This window comes from Mesoplodon mirus (assembly GCF_964341445.2).
Source record: "Mesoplodon mirus genome assembly, chromosome: 15".
Classification (NCBI taxonomy): Eukaryota; Metazoa; Chordata; class Mammalia; order Artiodactyla; family Ziphiidae; genus Mesoplodon; species Mesoplodon mirus.
Window position 1 is genome coordinate 301,279 of NC_138991.1, and position 25,120 is coordinate 326,398.

Genomic DNA, 25,120 nt, shown 5'->3' on the forward strand with positions numbered 1-25,120 from the left:
CCCACCACCCACTCCCCAGGAAGGGGACCCCTAGAGCTCTCGGGACAGAGACGGCACCCTCACCAGACACAGCTCCCACTCGCAGTCAGAGTGGACTTTTATTAGGAAATCACCCTGCAGACACACTGAGAAGTGCTGTGCTGTGGGTTCAACGTTTCCTGAGGAAGGAGAATCACAGTATCAGAGCTGTCAGAGGGACGGGAGCCTAGAGCGGGCAGCTGCTCAGGGAGGCCTGCGGCCAGCACCCCTCACAGCAACAGGACTCAGCCATCAAGAACCGGCACACAGACGCGACACAAGAAACACGCCAGAGCACACACATCTGCACTACGCTTAAATAAACAATAAATACAGAATTCCATTTGCTGTCGTCGCGCCTGAAACAAGAGGAGCCAAAAGGGACGAAGAAAACCAAAAAGTCCTTCTTTCCATTGGACCGAGGGGGAAATATCCCAAAATTATCAAAATGCCTGTTACAAAATACTGTTTTAAAATTCCATTATTAAAAGAATAAATAACAAAATATATAAAAAATAACTCAGTTGCATTAAAATCATAACTAGAAGTTATAGCAAGATTTTTCTGTGTGGCCTGTCTCATAGTGAAATCGTTAATTTTGCTTTGATTTCATTTATTTCCCTCTCACGTGTCCCAGTGTGGGGTCTAGGTAAAATAGTATAAAATTAATAAATAAAAATGTTAAATAAATAGCAAACGTTAACATAAGAGGCTGTGAATATAAATACTTACATTTTGACAAAATTAAATAATTTACAGAATAATTAAACTAACTACTTTCTTATTTCCAGGAAGTGCAATTTCTCTACTTTTAAATACTAACTTGGAATCGCAGTCACAGTTGATTTGGACTCTATTTACATGTTAGGAACATTGTGTTTTTAACACATTAAATCAAAATTTACCTTCTTTCGAATCTCGAATGGATCTGAAAAGAAGTGACACCTTGGTGGTCTCTAGTTAGGAATTTATCCCCTGACCGCGCTGACACTGTCCCCACCTCGGTAAAGCTCAGCCATGACCCGGGTGATGGGCGGGTCACGGGCCACGTGGGCACACAGAGAGCCAGAGGCCCTGGCTTTGACCCCAACATGGGTCTAAAGGCCACAGCCTCGAGGGAGCCAAACCCTGAGCACAGGGTCTGCAGGCTCGGCCGGGGGTGCTTCCATGTGGAGCTGGCGCTGTCTTTCAGGGGGTCCCGGGCCAGCTTCCTCGAGGCCTACTCCTAACCTACCCTCCGGAACGCTGCTCTCTTCAACCCTTAACGTAAAAACTGAATTAAAGGACAACAGGAAACACACTCGCCACGCGGCCTCACCGCGCAGGCGCACTGGCCGCTCCAGGCTGACTCATCACACGCACCACCGCCCGGCTGGGCTGCCCTCTCGGCCATGACAGACAAAGGAGTACTGTGGTTGCAGCTCCAAAACTTCCCTGAGAACCTTGTCCTTGAGTTTCCCCTGGAGACTTCGAGCTTTCAGAAGCAAAAATAAATCACTTTGTAATACCTCACGCCCCGCACTCGTGTGGAGAGGTCAAGGCCTCTGGCCCGGCGAGCGCATCGCATCGAGGGAGACACGGATTTCCAGGCACCCCTCTGGGTAAACCCCCCGAGGCCGCCCTGGGCTGCCAACTAGAAGTCACTGTGAGTTGGGAATCTCCACTGGGAGGGCAGGGCAAGGGAGGTAAAAGATGGAGGCAAGTCGGGGTACCCCAGGTGCCCCGGATCAGCACGATGGCTCCTCAAACGAGGAGGACTAGACCTGGATGCCCCTCACGGCCTGCTTGATGCTCTCGAGGAGGTCCTTGTTCTCGGGGTTCTGGTAGCACTCCTGGTTGGAGTACATGTCGGTGAGGGTGCTTACATAGGCATCAAAATTCTGTTCGCATATTGGCTCCTAGAGAACAGAACCAGTTTAGCGAGGCCCATCCGTGCAGGGGGCCCCAGGGTTTCCAGAAGCAAGGGAAATCGATGGGGGAAATCTCAGACCCACATGCCCACGCCACCAGAAACAAGCCCATGGACCCACCACAGGCAGCACATGGCACAGGCTGCTCAGGATGCTACAGCCGCTGTGGCCAGCTGTCTGCCCAGGCAGAATCCCCAGGTCGGGGCCCTTCCAGAAAGACCCCAGAGGCAGAGGGGTGCCCGCCCTCCCAAGAGCCCCAGGACGTGGCTGCCAGCTCAGCTGTGGTGGCCACGGGGCCGCTGCTACTTACCATGTGCGGAAGGCGGATGTTGGCAAGACTTTGGATGAGGGCTTGGCTCAGGCCGGACAGCTCCAGGAACAGGGCTTCGTTCTGCTCCTCAATGAGTCTGTTCTCCTCCTCGATGTTCTTCAGGCTTTTCTCCATGGACGAGATCTGCGCCAGACAGAGACGGGAGCTGCCTTCTGACGCATCCCCCTGGGAGCATGTGGGGCGTGCCTGCTGGGCCACGCCTCACGTCCCTCTGCGAGAGGGTGAGGAGGCAGGGGCCCTGCCACAAGTGAGGGCTGGCAGCACCCTGGTCCCTGGGTGGAGGAGGGGATGCAGTGACTGAGCCAGGGCGGGGGTGCCACGGCTTTATGTGTCCCATCTGTCCTACGGGGTGGAGAGGAGCACAGACTGAGGCACCTGGGCTCAAGCCCCAGCCTGCTACTAGCTTCCTGTTCTTCCTCTCTGGTAGGGACATCGTACACACCTTGTGGGACATCCGCCTGCCTTTGGGTTTCCCCCACCAGAAAGACCAACCAAGTGCCTTATTAACGCTGTGAAGGCAAGCAAAGCAGGCCGCTGCAGCTCTCTGCAACTCACGGCCGAGTGGAACCAGCCGATGATCCCTCCAGCACACCAGAGAGCATCCTGGGATTTCTGGCACAAACCCTTCTCCTTCTCTGGACCCAGCAGGGCACTGGGAGGGAGCCTGGAAGTTCTCCCAGGGGCTCTAAGGGTTCCACATGGAACAGCAGAGGATGGTGCTGACAGGGCTGATGGCCATGGGCAGTCTCGCCTGCTCTAGGTGCCACAGGCACCACGTGAGTCTCAGCGTGAGCAGAACCCCGTGCAGAGGGTCACCACCCTGTGGGGAAGGTGGGCGAGAAGCCCACCCCAGGGCCTGGCCCAGAGGAGACATGCTTGGGAGGGCAGCTCCCAGCCCCACTGCATCTCAAAGGAGCCTCAGGGCAGAGGCAAGCTCATGCAGTGTGTATGACACACCAAGCCATCCCTCAGGGGCAGGATGGTGAGCCACCTTTTAGGAGGCTATGGTTCTGTGACCTGCGGCTGAGGAGCATCACTCTCTCATCACCTAGTGACAAGCCTCTGGCTTTAAAAGTTTTGAGTCGCGTTCTGGAGCCTGCCTTCTCTGCCTGAGCCCTCCTGCGAAGCACACAGCTCAAAACTCCCTGGACGGGACAGGGGACTCCAAGTCCTTCCAAAAGGAGGACAGTGAATAATCTGTCTATAAATAGGTGGGCATTGGCAAATAAAGAGAAATCAGAGGTGCTTCCCAAGGGTGTTGACACTGGGAGATCCCTTGGACTCTGAGAAGGAAAGGAGCAGGGAGGTATGGGGGGACAGCCACCCAGTGGGGTGTCTCGGTCCCCAGAGACAGCCCCTGCACCCCTTCTCTGCTTCCACTGCCTGGGCACGTGGAGAAGATGCTGCACAGCAGGACAAAAATCCCTCCTGATCCCCATGGGCTGATGCTATTTTTACACCAGCTTCTGGGTAACAGGAGGTCAGCATAGAAGCCCGTCTGCCAGGGGAAGGAGGGGCGGCACAAGTCACGTGGACTCCAACATCTCACACTTCCCATGCATCCCCTCTGCCCTCCAGCTCCACAGGGCCAGGTCACCTCCTTGTCCCGGGGGACACGTCTGTGTGCAGCCTCCCCTCCTGTGCCCCTGGCTCTGCTCTGGCCCCCACTCAGCAGCCCAGGGAAGGGCACGGTCTTCTTTTCAAAATAGACCATCACTGTTCTTTGTGGGGTTTTGTGCTTTCTTTTTCTGGTTGCAAATGTTCGTTTTGGGGAAATCAGAGAGATGGGATGCAGACACCTAAAGTAATGTGTAGCCCTGTCCCTCAGCACGGCAGTTCTTTCTGGGTGGGACACCGTGCTCATCGCTTTCCTCGTAGAAATGCATTCACCTTACAACAAATGAATGCAGTAGGTTCTCTGATTATCTGCACTCTTCCTGGGAGGACATCCAGGTACAGATCAGATGAGAGCCCCACAAGGTCACGGAGGCGGTTTGTGGCAGCGCTGGGCTGGAACCCAGCGCCAGCCGGGCTCTGAGGACCCACACTGGGGATCTGGTCCTACTAACCCACGGGACCAACCACCACCAGCACCTCAGGATTCCTGACGCCGCTGAGCAGAGCACGTGCTGAGCAGAACCTTGACAAGGCGCTGGGCTCCCCCCACACTCCCCAGAAGAGGAGGTTGAGGATGGGAAGGACGTCCTTGGGCTGGGAGGGCGGGGCGGGGGCAGGCAGGCAGCACCACCCACCTGGGACTGCAGCTGCACCATGGCGGCCTCCATCTCGGAGTTGGACTCGTTCAGGTCGCGAATCTCCTGGTTCAGCTGCTTGATCTCCTCGTCGTTGTCCAGCACTGCCCCAGAGAGAAAGCTGAGTCGCGGCTCTCGCACGTGGGGGTCAGCCGAGGCCTGATTTCTAGATGGACCCAGGGACCCCCTTCCCAAGCAGAAGCCCTGGCTCATGGCCCACAGCTCAGGCTGGGAAAGGTGGCCTTCAGGACTTAGTAGACGTGTGTCAGCTGTTTGCCTCCTGGCCCTGGGTCTTGGTGGGAAAATAGACGCCTCTTGGGCCAGTGTTAATTGCTGAGATAAAAATGGAAGTTTTTCCAGATGGTGCTGATTTCCTCAGCTTCCCTCTTCATTGAGCCTGAGTGAGTTCACAGGTCCACACTACGGCTTCCAGCGCTGCCAGCAGGGCTCACCAACCCCCGGGTTAGAGCCGTAATGACCACGCGAGGGCCAGGGCAGCCAGAGGCTCTGAGCCGAGGTCAGGAGGACCAGCGGCTCAGCTCAGGAGCCCTGTCCCCACCGCGACTCGCTCCAGGGTGGCTTTGCTTCCCGACCCACTTCTCGCCAGTGCCACCCGCCCACTCTGGCTGCACAGACCACGTGCAGGGGTTGCAGGAGGGCAGCCTTACCATCGCTCGTCTTGAATTTCGTGCCAAGAACCTCATCCCCTGAGACTTTTCCCTTCTTTCCAGCAAAGGTCGCTCTGGGACAGCCAGACAAGCTGGAAGCAAAGGTCACACGTGAAAAGCCAGTCCAAGCTCACGCACCACGGGCCAGTCTGAGGTCACATGTCACAGTGAGAGCTGGCGGCCTGCTGGGATCCTGTCTGGAATGTCGTCGCTCATCCCCGGTGCCCCTCGCTCCCGACTCCAGCCCCCAGGCTCCCTCAATTCTCAGCAGCCCAGGCCATTCTCAGCTCAAGCCACTGCCCTGAAGTCTCGTCCCTCGGACGGCTCGGGGCAAGCGCCCCACCACCTTTTCAGAAAGGACTTCCTACCCCCTCGCTGCTGCTATCTCCCCCCAGTGTGTACCATCCTTCACCAAACTAGGTATTTAACTTATGTGCTGGTTTGCAGGGAGGGCTGGTTGTCCTCTTGTTCTCCAGAGACCATCTATCTCCAGAGACTGATATTTGATGGACTTTCAGTAATGGCTTGTGGAATGAATGGGCTACCAGTTTGGGTCTTAACTTTTTCCTCGAGAAACTACCATTTACACCTGAGCCCCGGTCTGGCCCTCCCTGGGAGCCTTGCCCACAGCCCCACAGCTGGGGCCCTCCTGGGTGATGGAGGGGCAGGGAGGCTGGGATAGTCACCTCCTGTGGGTGAGGAAGCTCCCGTTGGCATGGCCGGAGCCGTCGCAGCCTGGGGTGGGGCAGGTGGGCCCCTCGTTCTTCAGGGGCTTCCAGGAGGAGGATGAGCCATTGAGGGAGCCCTCTTTCTGCCTTCGGGCGGCCAGAGGGCAGCCCGACGCACTTCTGTGAGAGGCGTATTTGCCGCTGATGTGACCAAGCCCCACGCAGCCTGGAACTGGGCACCTGGGCACAAAGAGGTCAGAGGTGAGCCCCAGGCACCGGAGCCTCTGAGAGACCCCCCCAGGCCAGACCCTAAGACACGCTGGGGTCTCATGGATGAACTCCAGGCCTTGGAGCAAGAGAAGCACAGAAAGCACAGAAGGACCTGGGCCTGCCCAGCACAGGGCTCATGCTCCCTCCTCAGCCTCGGCCTCACGTCCCCTGCACAGCTGGGGGCTCAGCAGCCACCTTCTCGTCCCGTCCCTCAGCAGCAGTGACCCCTGGGGCCTGGGGCTGGCTCTTGGTGGCCTCCAGGTCCACAGCTGGACCGTGCGGCCAGCATCATTTCTGTATCACCCCAGAGGCCACTTGCTGGGAGCTTCCCCTGAGCACTAGCTGTTTGTCACCGCTTTCTACATGCCACAGACCCAGCAAGCACAGAGGACCCAGTTCACAGAGACACGTCAGAGGCAGGAAGCCCCCGGGAGGGGGCAGGGCTGGGGGACAGCGTGCTGCCTTGCGGCCCGCACACTCGGACTCATGTCACAGGCGGCCTCCTCAGCCGGGCCCATCCTCATACGTCCCCTGTATCGGCTCTCACTCCTTTCTTGCTCATCCCAGCCACGTGGGCCCTAACATGGGCTGTCCACCAAGCCGGCCCAAGGTCACCTTCGCCGCCGATCCAGAGCGGAGTCACTGCCAGGGGCCCCTGCGGGGGACTTGGGGAGGTTCCCTTCTATGTCCAGCACCAAGCCTGGACACCTCCCAACTGTGAGGTCCCAGGGGGACCACTGGGCCTGGCCCTCTGAGGTACCTGTGAGGTACCTGACGTTACAAGATCAAAAGGCCAAGTGAGAGGCAGCTCTTCAAGTCACCACACACAGCTGAATCTAAGCGCTTTTTTCCCACTCTCTTTGCGAAACCCTTGCCTTCTCCTCAGGAGGGACTGCTGGTGTTTCCCAGTAACTGCCTTCATGGTGAGTATTTCAGCTATGTCAACAGTGACACTGCGAGTCTTTCCCTCCACACCCCAGGTCCAAATCTTCAGAGCTGTCAGGTGACCTCACGTTAAGATGTGTGGCACACCCAGGGGACCCCCGGTCAGAGGCACAGCTCTTTGGTCAGGTGCCAGGGCGGCCGGGGGCAACCGAGGCCTCTCCACGGGCAGTGGATATGCAGCTCCCCACCCGCCACGCTGGAACCTCCACAGACTTTCCTTCTTTTTTTTTTTTTTTTGTGGTACACAGGCCTCTCACTGCTGTGGCCTCTCCCGTTGTGGAGCACGGTCTCCGGACGCGCAGGCTCAGGGGCCATGGCTCACAGGCCCAGCCACTCCGCGGCATGTGGGATCTTCCCGGACCGGGGCATGAACCCGTATCCCCTGCATTGGCAGGCGGACTCTCAACCACTGTGCCACCAGGGAAGCCCCCTTCTTTTCTTTTTATTGGGGTACAGCTGTTTTACAATGTTGTGTTAGTTTCTACTGTACGGCAAGCGAAGTGGAGCTTCCTGCGTTATAGAGCAAGTCCTCGTTAGTTATCTATTTTACACGTATTAGCACATACACGTCAATCCCAGTCTCCCAAGTCATCCCACCCGCCACCTCCACAGACTGTCTAGGTCAGTTATTCAGTCATGGGCAAAGGGATTTACTGCAACGTGCTGACCAACTCAAACGCTGCAGACACGAGACGCCTAAGAGGAAGCTCTTCCTCTATGGGTCCCTCCGCAGCCGCGCCAGTGCCGGCTGACCAAGTCACGCCACGCAGCAGGGCCTGGCACACCGATGGAGGTTTCTGCGGCCACCTGCCCTTGTCTAAGATGCTCGTCAGTTATAAATACGGTTAGTCTATGGCTGGGGAGGAGATCCTATACAACGGAGGTGCTAAGTGGGCGGCCCCCTCTCCCTGCCATGGAGCCATTAGAAACTTCATCCATCCTGTAAATGCTGAACTGTTTCTACAAGTCACATTCTCCACTTGGCTGCAAAATCTTGTTGTTTGTTTTTAAAGCAAAGTTGACAGCACATCAGGGAAAGGAAACCCATTTTTCCCCATTAACTTGAAAAACGCTGATCTTGACTTTAATCATTTGCAAATGCAGCACAATTCATTTATCATCCCTGCCAGCAGGATCCTTGCTAGACCCATAAGAGCAATGCGTTTGTATGATCACAGGCAAATTCCTAGGTTCTCAGAAGAAAAAATATTCTTTATCCACCCTCTCATTTAGTAGGCAGCATTCACAACACCAGCAACCATGTATTTTGCATTTTTGCTTTAGCATTCATTCCAGTTTTACTGTATAAAGTAAATAAGCAAGCCACTGCCTCATTACAGCAAACAGCCGGTGGGGCTGTCCCCTTTGAAGGGCACAATGCTGGTCAGTTAGGCCCCTCCTCTGCGGCCAAGCAGATGTTTGGGTGGCCAAGCAGCTGGGCTGAGCTCCCAGGAGGAGCAACGGAACCTCGGGCCAGGTTGATCCCCTCTACAGAGGTTAGTGTCCAGCTGTTCCTGGTCCACAGGGAACACAGTCAGGGCAGACCTGCTTCCCGTGGAATGGCGTGCCCTGCCCCAGCCAAGCCACCCGAGTTCCTGGGCCACCAGGCAGCCAGAGCCATTGTCTTCCAGTCCTCACCCGCCTGGGGGCACCCACTGCCTGCTCTACCTGGTGTCAGCCCTGAAAGTCCTGGGCAAATGGGGTGGTGGGTCACCCCGTCTGCACCTGTGGCACAGCCTCGCCCCCACCTGCCAGTGGGGAGCTCGGGCGGTCCCGCCTGGAAGGACCAGTTTTCAGCGATACCAGCCCCCACCAGGCGAGTCGGGGTCTGGGTCAGGGTTCATGACATGTCAGGCACCCCCAGTGAGAAGGTCCGTAGAGGGTTTCAGGCCCTCCGACCACTTAAGGCCCAGGATGTCCTCTCTCTTCCCCACAGGACTGTTGAGGTCCCAGTTCAAGGTGACCCTCCCAGGCTCCCTCACTGCACGTCAGCTCCCTGCAGAGGTGTGGGAGCACGCACACATGATTCAAAGACTTGCTGTCTTTCTAACCACCCTCTCCTCGACCCTTGCACCTGACCTTTCCCACCAGGCCAGGAGCCGTGCAGACCACAATGCCCGTGAGTGCCTGGGGTTGCCAGGCCCTGAGGTCCATGCCCAGGTGCCCAGGTGCACGGGCAGCAGGGCACTCTGCCTCTCCCGGCCCATCAAACACCGCAAACCTGAGAAGCCCAAGCAGGAGCCAGCACACGCATGTGCCCTCCACACAACGCACGAGGCTCCCGCCTGCAAGGGTGTCCCCGTGCACGGTATGAGCGCGTCTGTAAAAGTGGGCATTGTCACAGCTATATTAATGCAAACAGAATCTAGAAGGAGCTTTTAAAATTATAAAATCCAGGAAAACCCCAAGTCTGCACAGTGGCCAAGAGGCCAGCAGGACCTGGACTCACTTCATCAGCTCAGGGTCTTCCTTGTCATCCTTCGCGGGTGTAGCCTTGGCTCCAGTTTTCTTGGCACGAGGGCAGCCTGACAAGCTGGTTTTGAAAGAGGAAACAATGCCACAGTGGTCCCGGGACAGCAACGTCTCACGCACACACCCTGCCTCACCCTCCCCTTAAGCTCTGTCACAGCACCCCGGCGGGCCCCGGCAGCAGGGCCACACGCAGGAAGCGGCACCGTGTGCCCCCAGCTCTGGTCAGAGGGCGCCCTGATCAGGCTCTGGGAACACTGGCAATTCCGATGAAAGGGACGAAACCGTCTCTGGATGCAGCAACGTTAATGTCTTACTTGGAGCCTGGAACTTCGTCTGAGGAGGAAACCGTCCCCACCCGCTCCGGCCTGGCACCCAGGGCACGGCAGGCTCACCTCCGGTGCGATGCGTAGTTCCCTGTTATGTGGCCGGAGCCGTCGCAGCCGGGTGTGGGGCACCTGCGGAGGAGAGCGGAGCTGGGACCAGAGCCACGGAAGTCACTTGGCCACAGAAGACGCCTCTGTACTCAGCCCCCTACAAGTCCACCCACTAAGGTCTCACAAACGGCCATGTGTGTCCCGGCCAGCCTGTTGCCACAACCTCCGGGCCTCAAAGCTTGGCCACCCACTCTCCCCAAGGGGCCCCAGGAGGGCGGAGAGGAGAGCACGTTTCCGCTGCGGGATGATGGGCTCCTGACTCAGCCTCCTGCTGAGGCTAGAGGACTAGGCTGGACTAGAAAGTTCCAGAACACATGTGGGCCTTTAAACAAGCGCTCAGGATGCAAAGCTCACATCTAGGACCGGTTCATCCTCCTGAGCTAGCTGGAGGAAGACGGCCTTTTCTCACCGAGGGCTGCCATCGTCGTGAGCACGAACGGACAGCACTGAGCACCTGAGACGTGCCACCCCCAGAGTGGCGACATCGGGGCGTGAGTCCTACTTGCTGAGCACCGAGTCCACACGGACGCAGGCTTTCGCGGGATGGCTGACCCCAGCCGAGGGGAGGGAGGGGAGGGACAAACCACAAAAGCCCACTGTGTACACCCAAACTGCCTGATGAGTATATCACGTAGAAGGTAACAATTCTCCTCTGATACACCAGCTTGGGTTTTCTTATTTTTTCCCTGAATGTCCACTGAAGAAAAATGAATCATTTCCTGCTGGCGTCAGTGGGGAGAGCACCCAATCCTGCAGGTGGGTCCTCAGGAGGCCTCCTCCAGGGTGGATCTGCCGCCTGTGCCGTGTCCCTCAGGAGGGCGTGGTTTCGTCCTATGGGACCCGACAGGACCTTGGTGCTTGCATCTGGAGAGCCTGGCACTCACTGGGTGCTTATCTGCCATTCCTGGCTTCATCCTCACACGGAGAGAGGACTGTGGGGCCAAGGCCATTCCTCAGCAAAAACGTGGACCCAGAAGGACAGAGGGCCGAGCGCCAGCCGGGCAGGACACAGGTGGCCCGTCACTCCACAGAGGGCTCCCTCGCGCCCAGGCTCCGGCAGCGTCCGAGACCCTTCCTTTGCATCCTCCTCCCAGCCGTCAGTGGGTGACACTGCCCGCCCATCTCAGGCTGGCATGGCAACACGGAGGGGCTAGATGCCCAGGAGCCTCCTTCCTGACCCCTCGGGCTTTCTTGGGGTCCTCTCTTCACCCCTGCCCCAAGTGTCACACATCAGTGCCTCCCTGGCCTGGCAGCCAGCCAACAGGTCAATCTCCCTTCTGTCGGGTTTGGGGTAACTCTGACCCCACTGAGGCTGGGATGCCTCCCGCCCGTCACGTGTGGTCATATTCCAACCCCCACATCTGGGGCAAAGAGGCTTTTGTGTTCTAACGGAAACCACCCACCACCTCTGTCCAGGTAAGCATCACCCTTTCAAATGAACCTCAGCTGCTGAGACCTCCTGCTCTGACACTCTGCGTCTCTGCGTGGCCCGCGGTCCCAGGGCGCCAGCTGCTCAGAAAGGCCCTCTGGGCCGCACTGAGGGCACCAGGGTGTCCCTCGCATGGCTCTCTGCACTGAGGCCCAGGCCTTGTGACACCCTCTGGAAGGACAGTGCTTCTCCTTCCTGGTCCTTCACAGCTTCAGAACACACAAGCTGGGCGCTGCAGGCAGTGGCCAGGACGGCGGGTCCATAGCAGTCCCAGGCCTCTGTGGCCATAAGCACAGCTCTGGTCTGTGGGTGACACCCCTACGAGTTGCAGCCTCTGGTGGTGCCTGTGAGTGGGTCTCAGGTCTGGGGGAGGTGACTCGGTGAGAACACGCACGTTGGGGCCCTCCTGCTCCAGGAAGGCGGGGCAGCCCCACCCTCCTTGCTGGCCTTTCCCCAAGAGGCATGTCCAAGAGAGGATGACATCACACGGCTGGAGAAGCAGGTGTCTGCTCTGGGCACCAGTAGCCTCGGCTACTCTTATGGCCCTGGGTAACCCCAGGGCCAGCTCCAGGAGCCCTCCCACCTTCTGTTCTGAGGGTGTTGTCTGGGCAAGACGAAGAGTCCATGCAGCTTGGTGCACAGCAGACGTCACCCCACCCTCACCTCTGTCCTGTGGCCGGGGCGGGGTGGCGGGGGGCTGTCCCCCAACCTGTGCAGAGCTCCCCCATGACGCCCTTGCAGGCTGGTGGCTGCACTCTGAACGCCCACACACGGAGTGGGCTGCGCAGCCCAAGGCAGCCGAGTCCCCAGCTCCTGACCACACTGGGCACGTGCGTGGGAAGAACAAACGCCCTTGGGATTTGATTAAAACACGGAAAACACATCGCCTGCAACTGTCACTGCAAACCGGGTGTTGATGGGGGGCCACCAAAAAAGACTCATTTGCAAGGCATGGCACAGGTGCCTTTGCCCCCCGTGGACAGGTCACCTTCAGCTGGCACTGCCACGAGGCTGATCAGGGTGCCAAACCCCCACCGAGCGGGGGAAGGAGAGAGGGGCATGGGGGAGCCAGGCCACATCCACACTGCGGCCTGCGAGAAGCAAGGAGCTCGCTCCACGGAAGGACCCCTGGGGGAGAGAAGCACGTCGCAGGGAGTTGGGGGGTGACTTGTTCTCACACGAGGGAAACTTTCCACTGCTAATTTCCAGGCAAGTCTGGGTTACGGTTCTTCACAGGCTCTCAGCCTCAGAAGGGCACTGGCCCTCCCTGTCGGCCACATTTCTGGACCCAGACCAAGTCCGCGTGTTCCTTCCAGGAGCCCCGACTAACGGCTCTGCAGGAAAAGGGCTACTGGGGGTATGTGGTCACTTCTAGAATTCCACCACCACTCAGGCAGGCCTTCAAACTGGAAAACCATGAAAACTGATCAGTTAGAAAAGCAAGTCGAATTGGACAAGATAACAGGAGAAAGGATCACGAGAAAGATGGTAAAAGAAGAGAGGAAGGAAAACGGGAAGAGGACGGTGGGGAAGAGTGCTTCGAACCTACAGGACTGAGGGCCTCGCTGCGTTTCTGGGGCTGGACACGGGGTGAGCGGGCACGTGTGTGAAGCTGCCATGATGAGCTGAGCCTCAGAGCACGCAGGTGTCAAAGCCGACAGTTCCCAGAAAGACGCTTCTGGTCATGAACCCTGCCCAGCTGTGCCTGCGGGCACGGAAGGCCCCACTGGTCAAAGAGGCAACGCCACGCTTCTCCTGGCTGCTGGGACCACACAGGCTCCCCGGAGCCACAGAAATGAGGCCAGCAGGACCGGACACTCTGAGAGACCTGGAGCTTCCTGCCCCGTTTCTGAGTCGGCTCAGGTCGCTGGAAGCCTGCGGCAACCGTGGCCCTTCACCTGAGAGGCACCAGAGCCCCACTTCCTCTCTGGCCCCAGATGGGGATGAGCCGGGGAAACCCGGCCTGGATTCAGGCCCCCAGCACAGAGGCCCAGGGCGGGAGGAAGCCCCTGAAGAGGGGGCGACCTGAGGGGCTAAGAGGGGGCCCTCCTTCCACAACCTCGGTTCAGCCTGGAAACCCAGAGCCAGCGCCTTGTGGCTTAGGGCTTAGCTCTGCAGAAGGCATGAAACCACAGGCAATCACAGTCCCCAGGTCCAGCCCCAAGAGGACGCTGAGAGCCGGGAAACCTCCGGGTGCTTGCTGCTTGCCTGAGCAGGACCATCAAGCAGAGTGGCTGGTGCCACAGGGCGGCCCTGCCCAGACGTCAGGGGCAGGGGGAGCAGAGAGAGGGCACGGCCAAAGGAAGGGGTAAGCATGGAGGAGAGGCGTGGGGGGGAGGGCACGAGGGGCCAAGACGGAAGCAGCGGGAAGGGGCTGCATGAGGAGGGAAGTGCACAGAGCTTCCTCTGCTGTCACCAGCACCCAGTTCACTTAGCAAGAGCTGCACGGCCTCTGAGCCACGGTGAGACGTACAAGCCAAGGCCAGTTCGGGACTCCTCCCGAATCTCCACGGCAGGAGGAAAGCAGGCCCAGACAGCCCGGCAGGGGTCCTCAGGAGAGGGAGAGAACGGGCCAGGCCACCACGAGCCAGAGCCAGGCCCTAGCCCTGCTTGGCCCTCCCGGGCCTCGGCCCTCCGAGGGGAGCGCGGGAGCGTGTAGCGGCCCTGGGCCCAAGGAGGCAGGCAGACAGCGGCACGCAGAGCAGGGAGATACAGGCAGCAGTGGCGACAGCTCAGCCAAGCAGAATCAGCCCCTCCGTGGCCCTGCCTCTCGGCCCCACGGCCCTGTGCCTCGGACTGGGGCCGGCCAGTGCCAGAGCCCTGCAGAAGGCTGCTTTGGGCCGGAGCCTCCTGGAAGGCGTGAGCAGAGCAAGGAAGCCACCCAAGAGACGGGAGGCCAGGAGGGCAGACATACTTGAGGTCAGCAGAATGGGCAGCCATGAGGTTTCTGAGGCTCTTGTCAGCAAGAGGGCAACCAGAGAGGCTGAAAGAGAAGAGATGGGATATCGGGGTGAGCTAAGAGGGGGGGCAGAGGCGCAGAGGAGGAAGACCCACCACGCGGCACCCAGGCCGGGCCGGACCCGCGTCGGGGACGAACCTGCGGTGGGAAGCATAGTTCCCAGTGATGTGGCCGCTGCCGTCACAGCCAGGGGTGGGACAGCTGGACAAAGGAAACAGAGCGTCAGAACAGAGAGCGAGGCAGCCCCGCCAGGCCCGCCCCCCAGGCTGAGCCCGCTCGGAGAGGGCGGCGGGCACCTGCCTCTGGCTCACCCGAGAGCCAGGGCGCGTCTCCTCCCCACCAGCCCTCGGAGCCGGGCCCTCGCCTCTCCGACTACAAGTTTCTCCCACACAACTTAACTCAAGAAGCAATGGGAACCCACGTGAAGCTCAGCCTAAAGTTGGGGTGCCTCCGAAGCAAACGTGCCGTGCATGCACACGTGTGCGCGCTGGGGGATGGGTGTGCAGGGAGCCCCTTCCTGACGTGGCAGGGCCTTCCCCGAGGACAAGGCCCCAGACCAGAGCCATCCTGGGGCAAGCCAGCTACAGGGCAGGAGGAAGCTGGAAGCTGGCGGGGTTCCGGGCAGGAAGAGGAACCCCAGGAACAGACTCTAAGCGTCGGTGGGGCTGGATCACCTGAGGGGCAGGGGCCAGGCCTCTCACGTCCCCTAGGGAAGGTGGTTCTCGGTGGGGGCTGGCCAGAAGGCTGTGGGGTAGCTCACGTCTACCAGTAGCTGCCCCCTCTCCAGTGGCATCTGGTTAAACTGACTGGGCTGCCGGAGCTGAGGACACGGAGCCCAAGGCAGAGCGCACCTCAGGTGGGGGCGCCGAGGGCCAGGAGCGCAGCGGGCGCTCGGGGCTGGTCCCCTCCCCTCAGGCCTTGTCTGCTCTGTGGGCCACACGGGGGCTCGCCGTCACTCTTTATCGGCCTGAAGGAGTGGCTTAGAGGCCAGCGTGGTACAGGGGTGAGAGGACGCCTTCCCCCGCTGCCTGGCCCAGGAGGGTCCTAGTAGCGGAGGCCCAGCCTCTGCCCACCAAGCAGCCAGGCCAGGAGGGCAGCCAGCGCGGGGCTGCGCGGGGCCAGCCCAGTCGTCACGGGCTCCCGCTGAGGCGCGCTCCTCTCCAGGCCGTGGCGGTCCCCTGAGGGGTCCTGCCGTCCAAGGTGGGGACTTACGTGAGCAGCTCCTTCTTTATGTCCTTGGAGAGAAACTTCAGCTTAAAGTTGGCCAGGGTGACCTCCCCGGGGTACTTCCTCTCCTCAAAATTCTCCTCCGACACTTCCTGGTCATCTGCTTCAGAAGAAGCAAAAGAATGGGCTGCTGGCTCTGACTGCAAAAAACCAGCAGGGAGAGGTTTTAACCAGCTGGCGGGGGGCCGGGCGCCCGACCCGGGGGCTGAGGGAGAGGGGCCTTTCAGAACTATGTCCACAGAGGCATTTTCCGGAGTCTCCTGTCTTCTGGAAGCAGGAGGAAGACACAGAAAACAGCACCCCGAGGGGCTGGGTGCTCCCTCAGCTCAGCCACTGCTCCTGAGCTGCCCGGGAATGAGCAGCCCCGGGCGCTGCCCAGCACCGCGGCTTCTGACGCCCTCCGCGGACTCAGGCAGGCGGGTCACCGCCAACTACCCGCCCTGGGCTGCAATCTACACGCAAGGGTGTACACCAAGTGCGGCTCCTTTGGGGCTCGGGATGCACTCAGTAGGCAGTGGCACTAAGTGCTTGTTGAAATGCTATGAGGATGAGATGGCACAATGTGCAGAGAATGATCAAAAATAATCACAGCGACCTTGGGACTGTCTGGCCCTACCGTACCCCAGCCAGCACGATGGCCTGAGCGCAGCAGGCACCGAATAAGCACTTTGACCTCAAGTGCGGGGCCTGGAAGTGTTCAATCGCCCCCCAAGGGCAGGGTGCCGTGGATGCAGGGTGCACAAGGGCAGTCCCTCCGCCCAGGCGCAGGGAAGGAGTCCACGAGTCAGGAAGGTCAGTGCCCTACAGGTCAGTCTGCAGCAGACCATCAGCCCCCGTGGTGGATCACAATTCAGATCTCAGGACTGGTACTTGCTGTGCGTCCCAGGCACGCTGTCCAACCTCCTGGGCACCACACTTTTAAACTGGAAAAAATAGCAGCCCCTCCCAGGACGTCTGGGGATGGAAGGAGGAAAGGCCCTTGGCACCATGTCCTGCTGTCGTCACTGTTGCCACTGTTACTATTACTGAACAAGGCACAGCTGGGTGGACGAAGTCCCTCAACTTAAGCCCAGTCTGCAGGAGAAACGGGGGTCTCCTGAGGGGGGGACCTGAGGGGGGGGCTGCTGCCAGACTTGGGTGAGGTAAGGCTGAAGAGTGGGGCAGGATGCTCAAGGAGCCTCGGACAGAGCTAGAAGGAGAGTCTGAGCAGGGAATCCAGGGCCATGGTAGAGGGACTGGGAAGGCCTGATCCAGGACCTGTTTCTGGGGGGTCACCCAAAAGGATGTGGGCACCTGTGCCCAGGGCACCGGGGAGGAGAGGAAGGGCCTGGGGGTCAGCTGAGGCTTCCTGCTGGAGAGTGGACTGTGGACCATGGGGCAGAGCGGCAGGCTTCTGTGGCCAGGGACCACAGGACCTCTGAGACCAGGGTCACCCACAGAGGACATGACAGTCCTGGGAGGGGATGAGGGCGCTCAGGGGGCACGTGGAGGGGGCGGGGGGCAACGCGGCCAGAGAGGCCAGCCTGAGCTGGGGTCAAAGAAAGGGGCAGGGAAAGGGAAGGAGCCAAAGGAGGGGCCGGAGGGGCGGAACTGAATAAGGGCGACAGCAGACGTGGGGACGCGACACTGGTGGCCCAGAACAGGAACAGGAGGGCGTCACCAGGCTCAGACTGGGGCCCCACCTGCCAGGGAGAAGCCCTCCTGCCGGCCCCAGGTGGGCACCCTCAGCCAGCCTCCCTCCCCTGGGGGCTCCCTCTGAGAGAGGTGGCCCTCTTCTGAGGCCAGACGTTGAGTTGCAGCCATGTGGCTGAGGCAGAAGACCTAGGCCTGGGGCTCAGTCGGCTCCTCTGTAAAGTGGGCTTGCATGCGAAGCCTGTAGAGAGAGGGGCCCTAGCTGGCCCTGAGGATGGGACTGCGGAGGGGCTGGGCTCTCAGAGGGACCCTCACCACCACCCTCTCCTCCACAGGAACCTGCCCCCCTTGCCCTCCTGGGAGTGGGGGCTGGGAGGGCACCCACAGGCCCGTCCACACTGTGCAGAGGCCACCTGGTCTGAGCCCTCAGAGCGGGGCTTTGCTGTTCGGGAGGCTCTTCTCCTTGGGGAAAAGCCCTCCATCAGCCCCCATCTCAGCTGGGTGGAGTAACTGGGAAGGGAATGTTCCACTGCCCCCAGACTACAGCTCCAACACAGCGGCCTGGTTTGCGGCTCTTTACCAGGCAGTACTGTCCTGGGACTCTGGCCACTGGCCACCCAAGGGGCTCCTGAGTCCAGGAATTTTCTCCTGCCTCCATCCAGGGAGCCTGAAGTGTCCTGGGGACAGTGAGAAGAGGCTGCCACCAGTGTTCAGGGTGTCCCTAATCTGGACAGCAGGTTGGTGGGAGGCCCACAGAAATGAGGAATTCGGAGCCATTCCCAAATCATCCCCCGTGGGATCTGAACAAAAGCCCTCTCCTCCCCGTGCTCTGGGAGAACCACATTGGTGCTGACCACTGATTCTGCAGAGGTGAGAAGGCCGCCTCTCTCTCGCAGGGGACAAGGCCACAGACTGGCCCCATGGTGGAAATCCCTCCAAGAAGGTGGGCTCAGCTGCCCGAAGGGTGCAGAACCCTGGGTGGAAAGGGGCAGGACGCACAGAGGCTCTGCCTGGAGCGAAGGTGCGTTCACACCCGGCCTCGGGTAAGGCAAACTGGCCACCAGCGCCTGCTCGACCTTCCGCCAGCTCAGGACCCCAGGACCCACCTCCTCGGGTTCCTCCTCTCGCTGGCGGCTGGGCTTGGTGTAGTCCAGGGGCCGGTCCCACTCGTCCTGGCGGGAGGCATGGCTGGACTGGGGCGAGGTCACGGAGCTGCTGGGGGCGCCACTGATGCTCTGGCCCTGGGAGGCATCAGGTGAGGTCACTCCAGGGCCGCCACCGCCGCCGGGGAAAGCGTTCTCCCGCCTGCGGTGTCTGTGCATGCTCAAGTCCAGGGTTCCGTTCTCATCCACCTCAATGTCTGTGGCCTGTGTTGCAAAGGTAACGTCTGTGTTAGACACCACCCCCTTCCCGTGTGTGCCTTCTAGTCCATTATGCAGCTCCCCGGAAGCCCAGACAGTGCCTTCCTCCAAAGGAAGCAGAGCCCAGCAAGCAGAGAAGAGCCTGTGAGGGAAGAAGGCGCCGTGTGGACTGCACTCTGCCCACTCCCTCGAGGCTTCCAGCGCCGTAAAACCAGACCCTTGACACGGCAGCTCGTGTGGGCCCCCAAACACGTGCAGGGCCCGCAGACTCGGCGAGATACGGGAACACACGTGTGCACAGCCACCGGGGCCCCCTTAGGCACAGCACACGGAGTTCGGAGGGGACCCATCCAATGCCTCTGCCCAGCAGGGTCAACGGTCAGGAGGGAGAAGAGGAGAGAGTGGTGATCACCTAGTGGACCCTGGGTTCGCTGAGCCCCCGTCGTGCAGGTGGCACGTGCCCCTGACTGCAAATCCCAACCCCCTTCTCTGCCTCCGAAGGGGCTCCTGGCGGGGGACACACCAACCTTGCTGGGCAGGTCCTGCGGCTTCGTGCTGAGGTTCTCGGGCATCTCCCAGCAGCGCGTGGAGAGGTTCAGGATGGCCGTGGCGGCCATGTGTGCGGCCTCTGCGTCATGGGCGTAGTCGAAGCCTGTAGGAGAGGACGAGGTGCAGGGGCTGGGCCTGGGGGGAGGGGCCTCTGGGGAAGGTCGGGCTGCAAAAAGGGAACCACAGCAGGGCTGATAGACAACCTGGACGGGAGGCGGCCGCGCAGACACGGGGCGGGGTACAGGGGGACTTTGGGGTGGCTGGGAGCAAGCACACAGGGCGCAGCTACGTGAAGGTGGGCCCAGGGCTGGGTCACCCACCCGCTGCTGGGAGCCTGCACACCCACCCCAGCCCCACCCTTGTCGGGTATTGAGAAGGCCGTTTCTATCTTGACCGTAACTTGGGCAGACACAGCAAGGCCTCCAAAGACGTTCTAGCGCCCCTGATATTTCAAACAAAACAAGTTGTCTATCGGTGAATGCTTATTGAGAGACTAAAGTCTGCACATAGGAGGAGGGTCTGGAATATCATTCAAGTAGGACAATTTTATCACAACATCTCAAAAGGCTGATTTCGGTGTCGCCCCCGCCCCCCTCCGCTAATAGCCACAGCTTTGGTGAATAACATTATTGTTCAAATAAACACGACACAGGAAGGCATAAAATGTTATCTTTTCTAGTAACTGTGCTATAACCGTAAGATCACCCTCAGGTATGATTTCTGAGTGATCAGGGTATCGCCAGCAAATTTCCAGCACCCCAGCGTAAGTGGGTGCCTTGCGGGAAGGCATGAAGCCCCCAGTCCTAACAAGTTGGAGAGACGCTGGCACTCCAGGTGGCAATTGGACTGATCAGTGTTTCTATTATTAACTTGTAGGAAACTCATCACTGCCAATTCTGGGGGCTGACAACAGCCACCAGTAGCCTCCAGCTCCAATCTCATGTGTGCACTGGGGTGCTTTTCCATTCTATCTGTATTTCCAGGGCTAATAGGTTTGCAACTCACAAATTAGTGCAATAAGCGACCCCTCCCCCCCCCCAAAAAAAAAGACAGGAAGGCTTGTTCGGGAAGGTTTGGCGGAGTGAATTTTGTTAGTGCTGAGCACCCAGAAAGTTTGCTGCTAATATCACAAATGGCACATTGTATCCAGCAAGATGGTCCCCGCGCAGGAAGCATCTGTCCGGTACCCAGGCTCAGCACAGCGGTTGTCTGACCCTCCCAGACCCCCACCCCTTGAGCTAGAATAAACTGGCTGGGAACGGACAGCCAGGGGAGGGCACGCTCGTAGGGTGAACCACGGCAGCGACGTCGTTAAGTCTGTGGACACGCACGGCATAATGGACTTGGGTGTGTTTCACGTGTAGTGAGGAGACACATCCAGTTTGATGGTGAGCGTGTGGGCAGCAACGTGGGTGAGACACGGACTCTAAGAAAGCCGCCACGGGGGGTTGGGGCGGTTGGGGCCCCAGGCTGGACAGGACCGACACGCTGCTGCTGAGGGCTCCCCCTCCACTGCCCCTCAGACGCTACACCTCTGGGAGCCACTTTCCCCAACTTACATTTAAAGGCTTTCGGTGAGGTTTCGCTGGTCTGAATCTTTGGGGCAAGCATGCGCTTGCCAAAAACCTGAGCGTCAAAACTTGCGTAGTCGAAGGTGACCTTGGAGAACTTCTCCAGCTCCTTGGCCAGGTTGGCCCTGGGTGTGGTGGAGGCCACGCTGGGCCGGTAGCTTCCATACGGAGGGACCTCAAGCTGCTTCACGAAGCACATGGGCCTGGGGTGTGAGACGGAGATGAGAATCATGAAGACAGGACGCCAGCACTCTGTGCTGCTCATCCCAGGGCCCCGTGCCATGGCCTGGCCCAGCCGTCCCTCAGACCCCGGCGCGGACAGAGACCCAGGTAGGCCCTCCCTCACGTCCACCACTACAGGGGGCCTAGGGGCTGATGTGCAGGAAGAATTGCCACAGGGACGAAGCCCTAGGAGAAGAAGAAACAGTGCGTGTCCCCTCGCAGCCCGCGTCAACAGAGAAGGGAATGAGAAGAGCAGGTTTCAGAGCCCTTTGCAGGGAGACCTGGAGGAGCGCCCTTAGGGCGGCAGGCAGCCAAGGCAGGATTCTGGTGGTGGAATAACTTACAATTCCCCAGAGGGGAGGGAGCTGGGGGGCCTGGAGGGGACATGGAGGCGTTTCTGAGAATCAGCCTCAGGGCGGCTGACTCAGCCCTTTGCAGGGAGGGGCCTAGCCCTCCCAGGTCTTCTGCTGAAAGTCACTTGAGATGCCCCTGGAGGGGCTGCTGCCAGGGTTAAAGACAGGCCTGAAAGGACGCTGCAAGCATTCAGTCACTGTTACTGAAGCTCTGGAAGAGCTCAGATTTTTAAATGCACAAGAGATGGTGCGAACGCACCAGCCCTGACAGCACTGGAGCCACGGCAGGAGGAAGACCAGCCTGGCAGAGAAAGGCCACAGGGTCTGTACCGCTCTGTGGAGGGGCTTGTGCACCAGTCAGCTCAGAGAGAAGAGAGCGGGGGAGGCCTGGGAGAGCCAAGCAGTGACTTTAGTCTGGAAAAGGTGGGTGGGCGGAATTAAGACGGAGCCAGTGGTGAGGCCCCCAAGGTGCCAGGCACTATAAGAACTTGAGTGTGACCCAAAAATAGGAGCCGGCTGCCAGGAAGACTCTGCAACCACGATAAGGCTGGCTCTGAAGGGCCTTGGGAAACGGATGCCACCAGAGCGCGAGCAGGCTCTCCTTCCCCAGGAAGGGCAGGGGGGCCCCTCTGGACCAGCCAGTGGCATCTGAGAAGTTGCTGGTGAGTGCTCAGGCACCCCTGTGGGGAGACAAGTCCTACACTTAATGTCTGTGCCACGTTTTGGTGACTTCCTCAGCCAGGGCTTCCGCCAGCAGCAGACTCAGTGTCCGTGAGGCCCACAAAGCTTTGCAAAGATTCTCCCCACACCCTGGGGTACAACATCCAGAAACGCGGCCCCATGGAACACGTGGAGCCTGCATGGAAAGCTCTGCACCCCGGCCGCCACTGCTACCATCCGGCCTCCTCACCGAGGGCCCGGGGAACAAAACGTCCCCGCCTCGTTCAAGTCTCGTGAGAAACTTCTGAAGTCGATAACGTTGTTGTCCCACTTTTACGGGCAAACAAACTGAGTCACATTCCCGGGGCACAACCTCCACATCTGGCACCTGTTTGGTCCCCACCCTGGCCTCACCAAGCCTTACCTGCCTGGTAGTTTGACATTTTGTCAGTGACTTGGATCAAGGCAAGAAAACCGACAAGAAGCCAGAAGGAACAGGAATAAGATGGAGGAAAGAAGCAATTTCCACCATCGTGAGCGCCCCCTGGTTGAAAGAAGCCAACTGGAGTGCAGGGCGCCCCAAGGACAGGGCTGCAAGGGCTGCCCAGTGCGGGAGGGCGAGGCCCAGCCCGGAGACCACTTGCACGTGACCCTCTGAGGCCAAGGTGGGAGGCCAGGCTCCTCAGACAGAGGCTCTGCCAGTCACATGCCAGGGAAGGGACAGGTGAGTGACGGAGGTGGCCCGCCCACCTCCAGACCACGGTCTGTGCCGCTGCCCGTGCTCATGACTGCCAGACGCCGGGCCTGTGCAGGGTACAGTGGCCCTGGTCTCCCACACCCTCCTTTGGGAGACAGACGTGGAACAGGAGTCTGGACGGGACGACCTGTCAGTTCCAGCTCCTCGGAGATGAGGGAGCAGGGAGTCCACTGAGCGAGGACCCGGGGGTGAGAGAGAGTCCTCCAGCATGGTGGGCGCCAGAGAACCGGTCCCACTGGGAGGAGATTCTGAAGGGGGCTGCCGGGGGAGTGTGTGGCCTTGGGAAAGTTCCTCAGCCTCTGGCCTTGTGCGTGGCACCTACAGGAGCTTGCAGGTGAGGTCACACTAAGCAGACTCGTTCTAAATGGTCTTTCAGAAGCCCGCTCATTGATGAGCCATGTCTACATGCACACACGGGTGCACACACACACGTGTGCATATGCACCTAAACACACAGCACCTCAAGGGTCACAGGAAGTGGCACTCTGGAGGGTGCTGCTGGCACCCACTCCCCTCCCCAGTTCAGGGTCCGTCCCAGGGTGAGCAGCTCCCAGGGCTCCCTAGACAGCAGGGGTCCTTGGCTGGTGCAGCCCACTCTCTCCAAACAGGACCAGCGACTCAACAAACAAATCCCTGAACACAGCCCGTGCTCCGCAACAAGAGAAGCCACCACAATAAGCATGTGCACTACAACGAAGAGTAGTCCACACTCTCCACAGCTAGAGAAGGCCCGCACGCGCCAATGAAGACCCAACGCAGCCAAAAATAAATAAAATAAATAAATTATTTTTTTTAAAAAGAAAAAAAGGGGCTTCCCTGGTGGCGCAGTGGTTGAGAGTCCGCCTGCCGATGCAGGGGACACGGGTTCGTGCCCTGGTCAGGGAAGACCCCACATGCCCCGGAGCGGCTGGGCCCGTGAGCCATGGCTGCCGAGCCTGCGCGTCCGGAGCCTGTGCTCAGCCACGGGAGAGGCCGCAACAGTGAGCAAGGCAGGGGCAGCCGTGCGGGTGTCGGTGCCCACAAAACCACCCTCCACGTCCACCCTGGGAGACAGCAGCACACACGTGCACACACACACGAGTGTGGACACACACACACAGCAGCGGAGAGGCGACAAGCCCCCTGGGCCCTCGGGGAGGCAGCCCATGAAGCCAAGCAGGACCCTGCAGGGCCTTCCCAGGTAAAAAAGCCCCTGCGTGTCCTTGATTCTTGTTTGTAGGGGAAAAAGAAAAGTCTTTCAGCCGCTTAGGCCTTCCCACCCAGTTCCAGAGCAGGTCCAACCGGTTAATAGGACGACAGAGTCACAGGGCTCCTATAGTTCCTCCTGAAGAGACAGAGGTGACAACCTGACCCATATCTCTGAGTCATTCTGCAGAAACTAAGACCCCCACCCGGTGGAGGATGGTGATGACATGCTGACCACAAGCACGTGCACCCCAGACTGGTTGGAACCGTGAGGCTGAGACTCCCGAAACATCCCCCAGTTACCTCACCATCAGCTGATCAGAAGGGGGCCCACGAGCTGATCACCATCCTGGACCCTCTCCCCTCGCACTGGCTGTAAAGACCCTGCCCGAGAGCCATCGGGGAGTCGCGTCTTCTGAGCACGAGCCGCCTGCTCTCCTTGCTCGGCTCCTGGAACAAACCTTCCTCTGCTCCGAACTCTGACCCAGTTTTGGTGTGTTCGGCCTCACTGCACATCAGGCACATGGACGTGGGCTCGAAAACACCCCTCCCGGCCTGTGATTCATTTCACTCACCTGAGGATCCGATCCGAATTGGAGCTATTCTTGGAAGGATCTCCCGTCTGTGGCTGTTGCTTCTCATGAGATTTGGCTAATTTTTCGGCAGCAGCAATGGGACACCCAGACAAACTAGAGGAAGGACAGGAGGACAGCTGAGCCCTCCTCCAGGCCCCACCCGTCTGATCCGGGAGCCAGGCGTCAGCAGGAGCTCAGGGCAGGCTGCCTTGCCTATCGAGGGGCCTTTCCCCCTGGTCTGTCCTCAAGCCCTCAAAACACCTGCTGCTCAGTCAGCTTCTGTTTTTGGAAATTCTAAGCCAATGACACAGGGACAAAACGCACCCTAAAGTTCTTCAAGGCTCTGAGCAAAGGCACCTCCTCTGGGTGGGTGTGGGGCCTGGGCCCGCCTCTCACCTCCCTCTTCTCCCCTCACGACCAACCAGAGCTGCTCACATTCTATCAGCTCACGGGCCACGGACTGGGTGCTGACCCTGGAGGACATGGGCCACCAGGGTCACATGAGGAGGGCACAGGTCCTGCCCAGGAAAGCACCCAATCCGAGACACCACGGGTGCAGCTTCAACTGTCAGAACTGAGAAACTGCGATCAGCCAGGAGAGGTGACATAATCCCAGCAGTGTTGGGGAATTTAGCCTCTTCTCAGTGATTGGACCTCAAAAACCCTGGCCAA

General features: G+C 59.4%; 1 protein-coding gene across 1 annotated transcript in view; it reads right to left on the minus strand.

The window, feature by feature from the left end:
• Nucleotides 1–1,775: 1,775 nt before the first annotated feature.
• MYT1 (myelin transcription factor 1) overlaps nucleotides 1,776–25,120 on the minus strand; it is a gene marked incomplete at both ends in the record, with an annotated part of 35,564 nt that continues 12,219 nt past the window's right edge. The window contains 14 exons of the mRNA XM_082645357.1: nucleotides 1,776–1,916; nucleotides 2,239–2,382; nucleotides 4,512–4,615; nucleotides 5,180–5,271; nucleotides 5,866–6,087; nucleotides 9,512–9,595; nucleotides 9,927–9,989; nucleotides 14,312–14,380; nucleotides 14,495–14,557; nucleotides 15,569–15,723; nucleotides 18,322–18,582; nucleotides 19,104–19,228; nucleotides 20,685–20,899; nucleotides 24,449–24,562. Coding sequence (XP_082501483.1) covers nucleotides 1,776–1,916; nucleotides 2,239–2,382; nucleotides 4,512–4,615; nucleotides 5,180–5,271; nucleotides 5,866–6,087; nucleotides 9,512–9,595; nucleotides 9,927–9,989; nucleotides 14,312–14,380; nucleotides 14,495–14,557; nucleotides 15,569–15,723; nucleotides 18,322–18,582; nucleotides 19,104–19,228; nucleotides 20,685–20,899; nucleotides 24,449–24,562 — 1,852 coding nt within the window. The remainder of the gene's footprint in view (nucleotides 1,917–2,238; nucleotides 2,383–4,511; nucleotides 4,616–5,179; nucleotides 5,272–5,865; nucleotides 6,088–9,511; nucleotides 9,596–9,926; nucleotides 9,990–14,311; nucleotides 14,381–14,494; nucleotides 14,558–15,568; nucleotides 15,724–18,321; nucleotides 18,583–19,103; nucleotides 19,229–20,684; nucleotides 20,900–24,448; nucleotides 24,563–25,120) is intronic.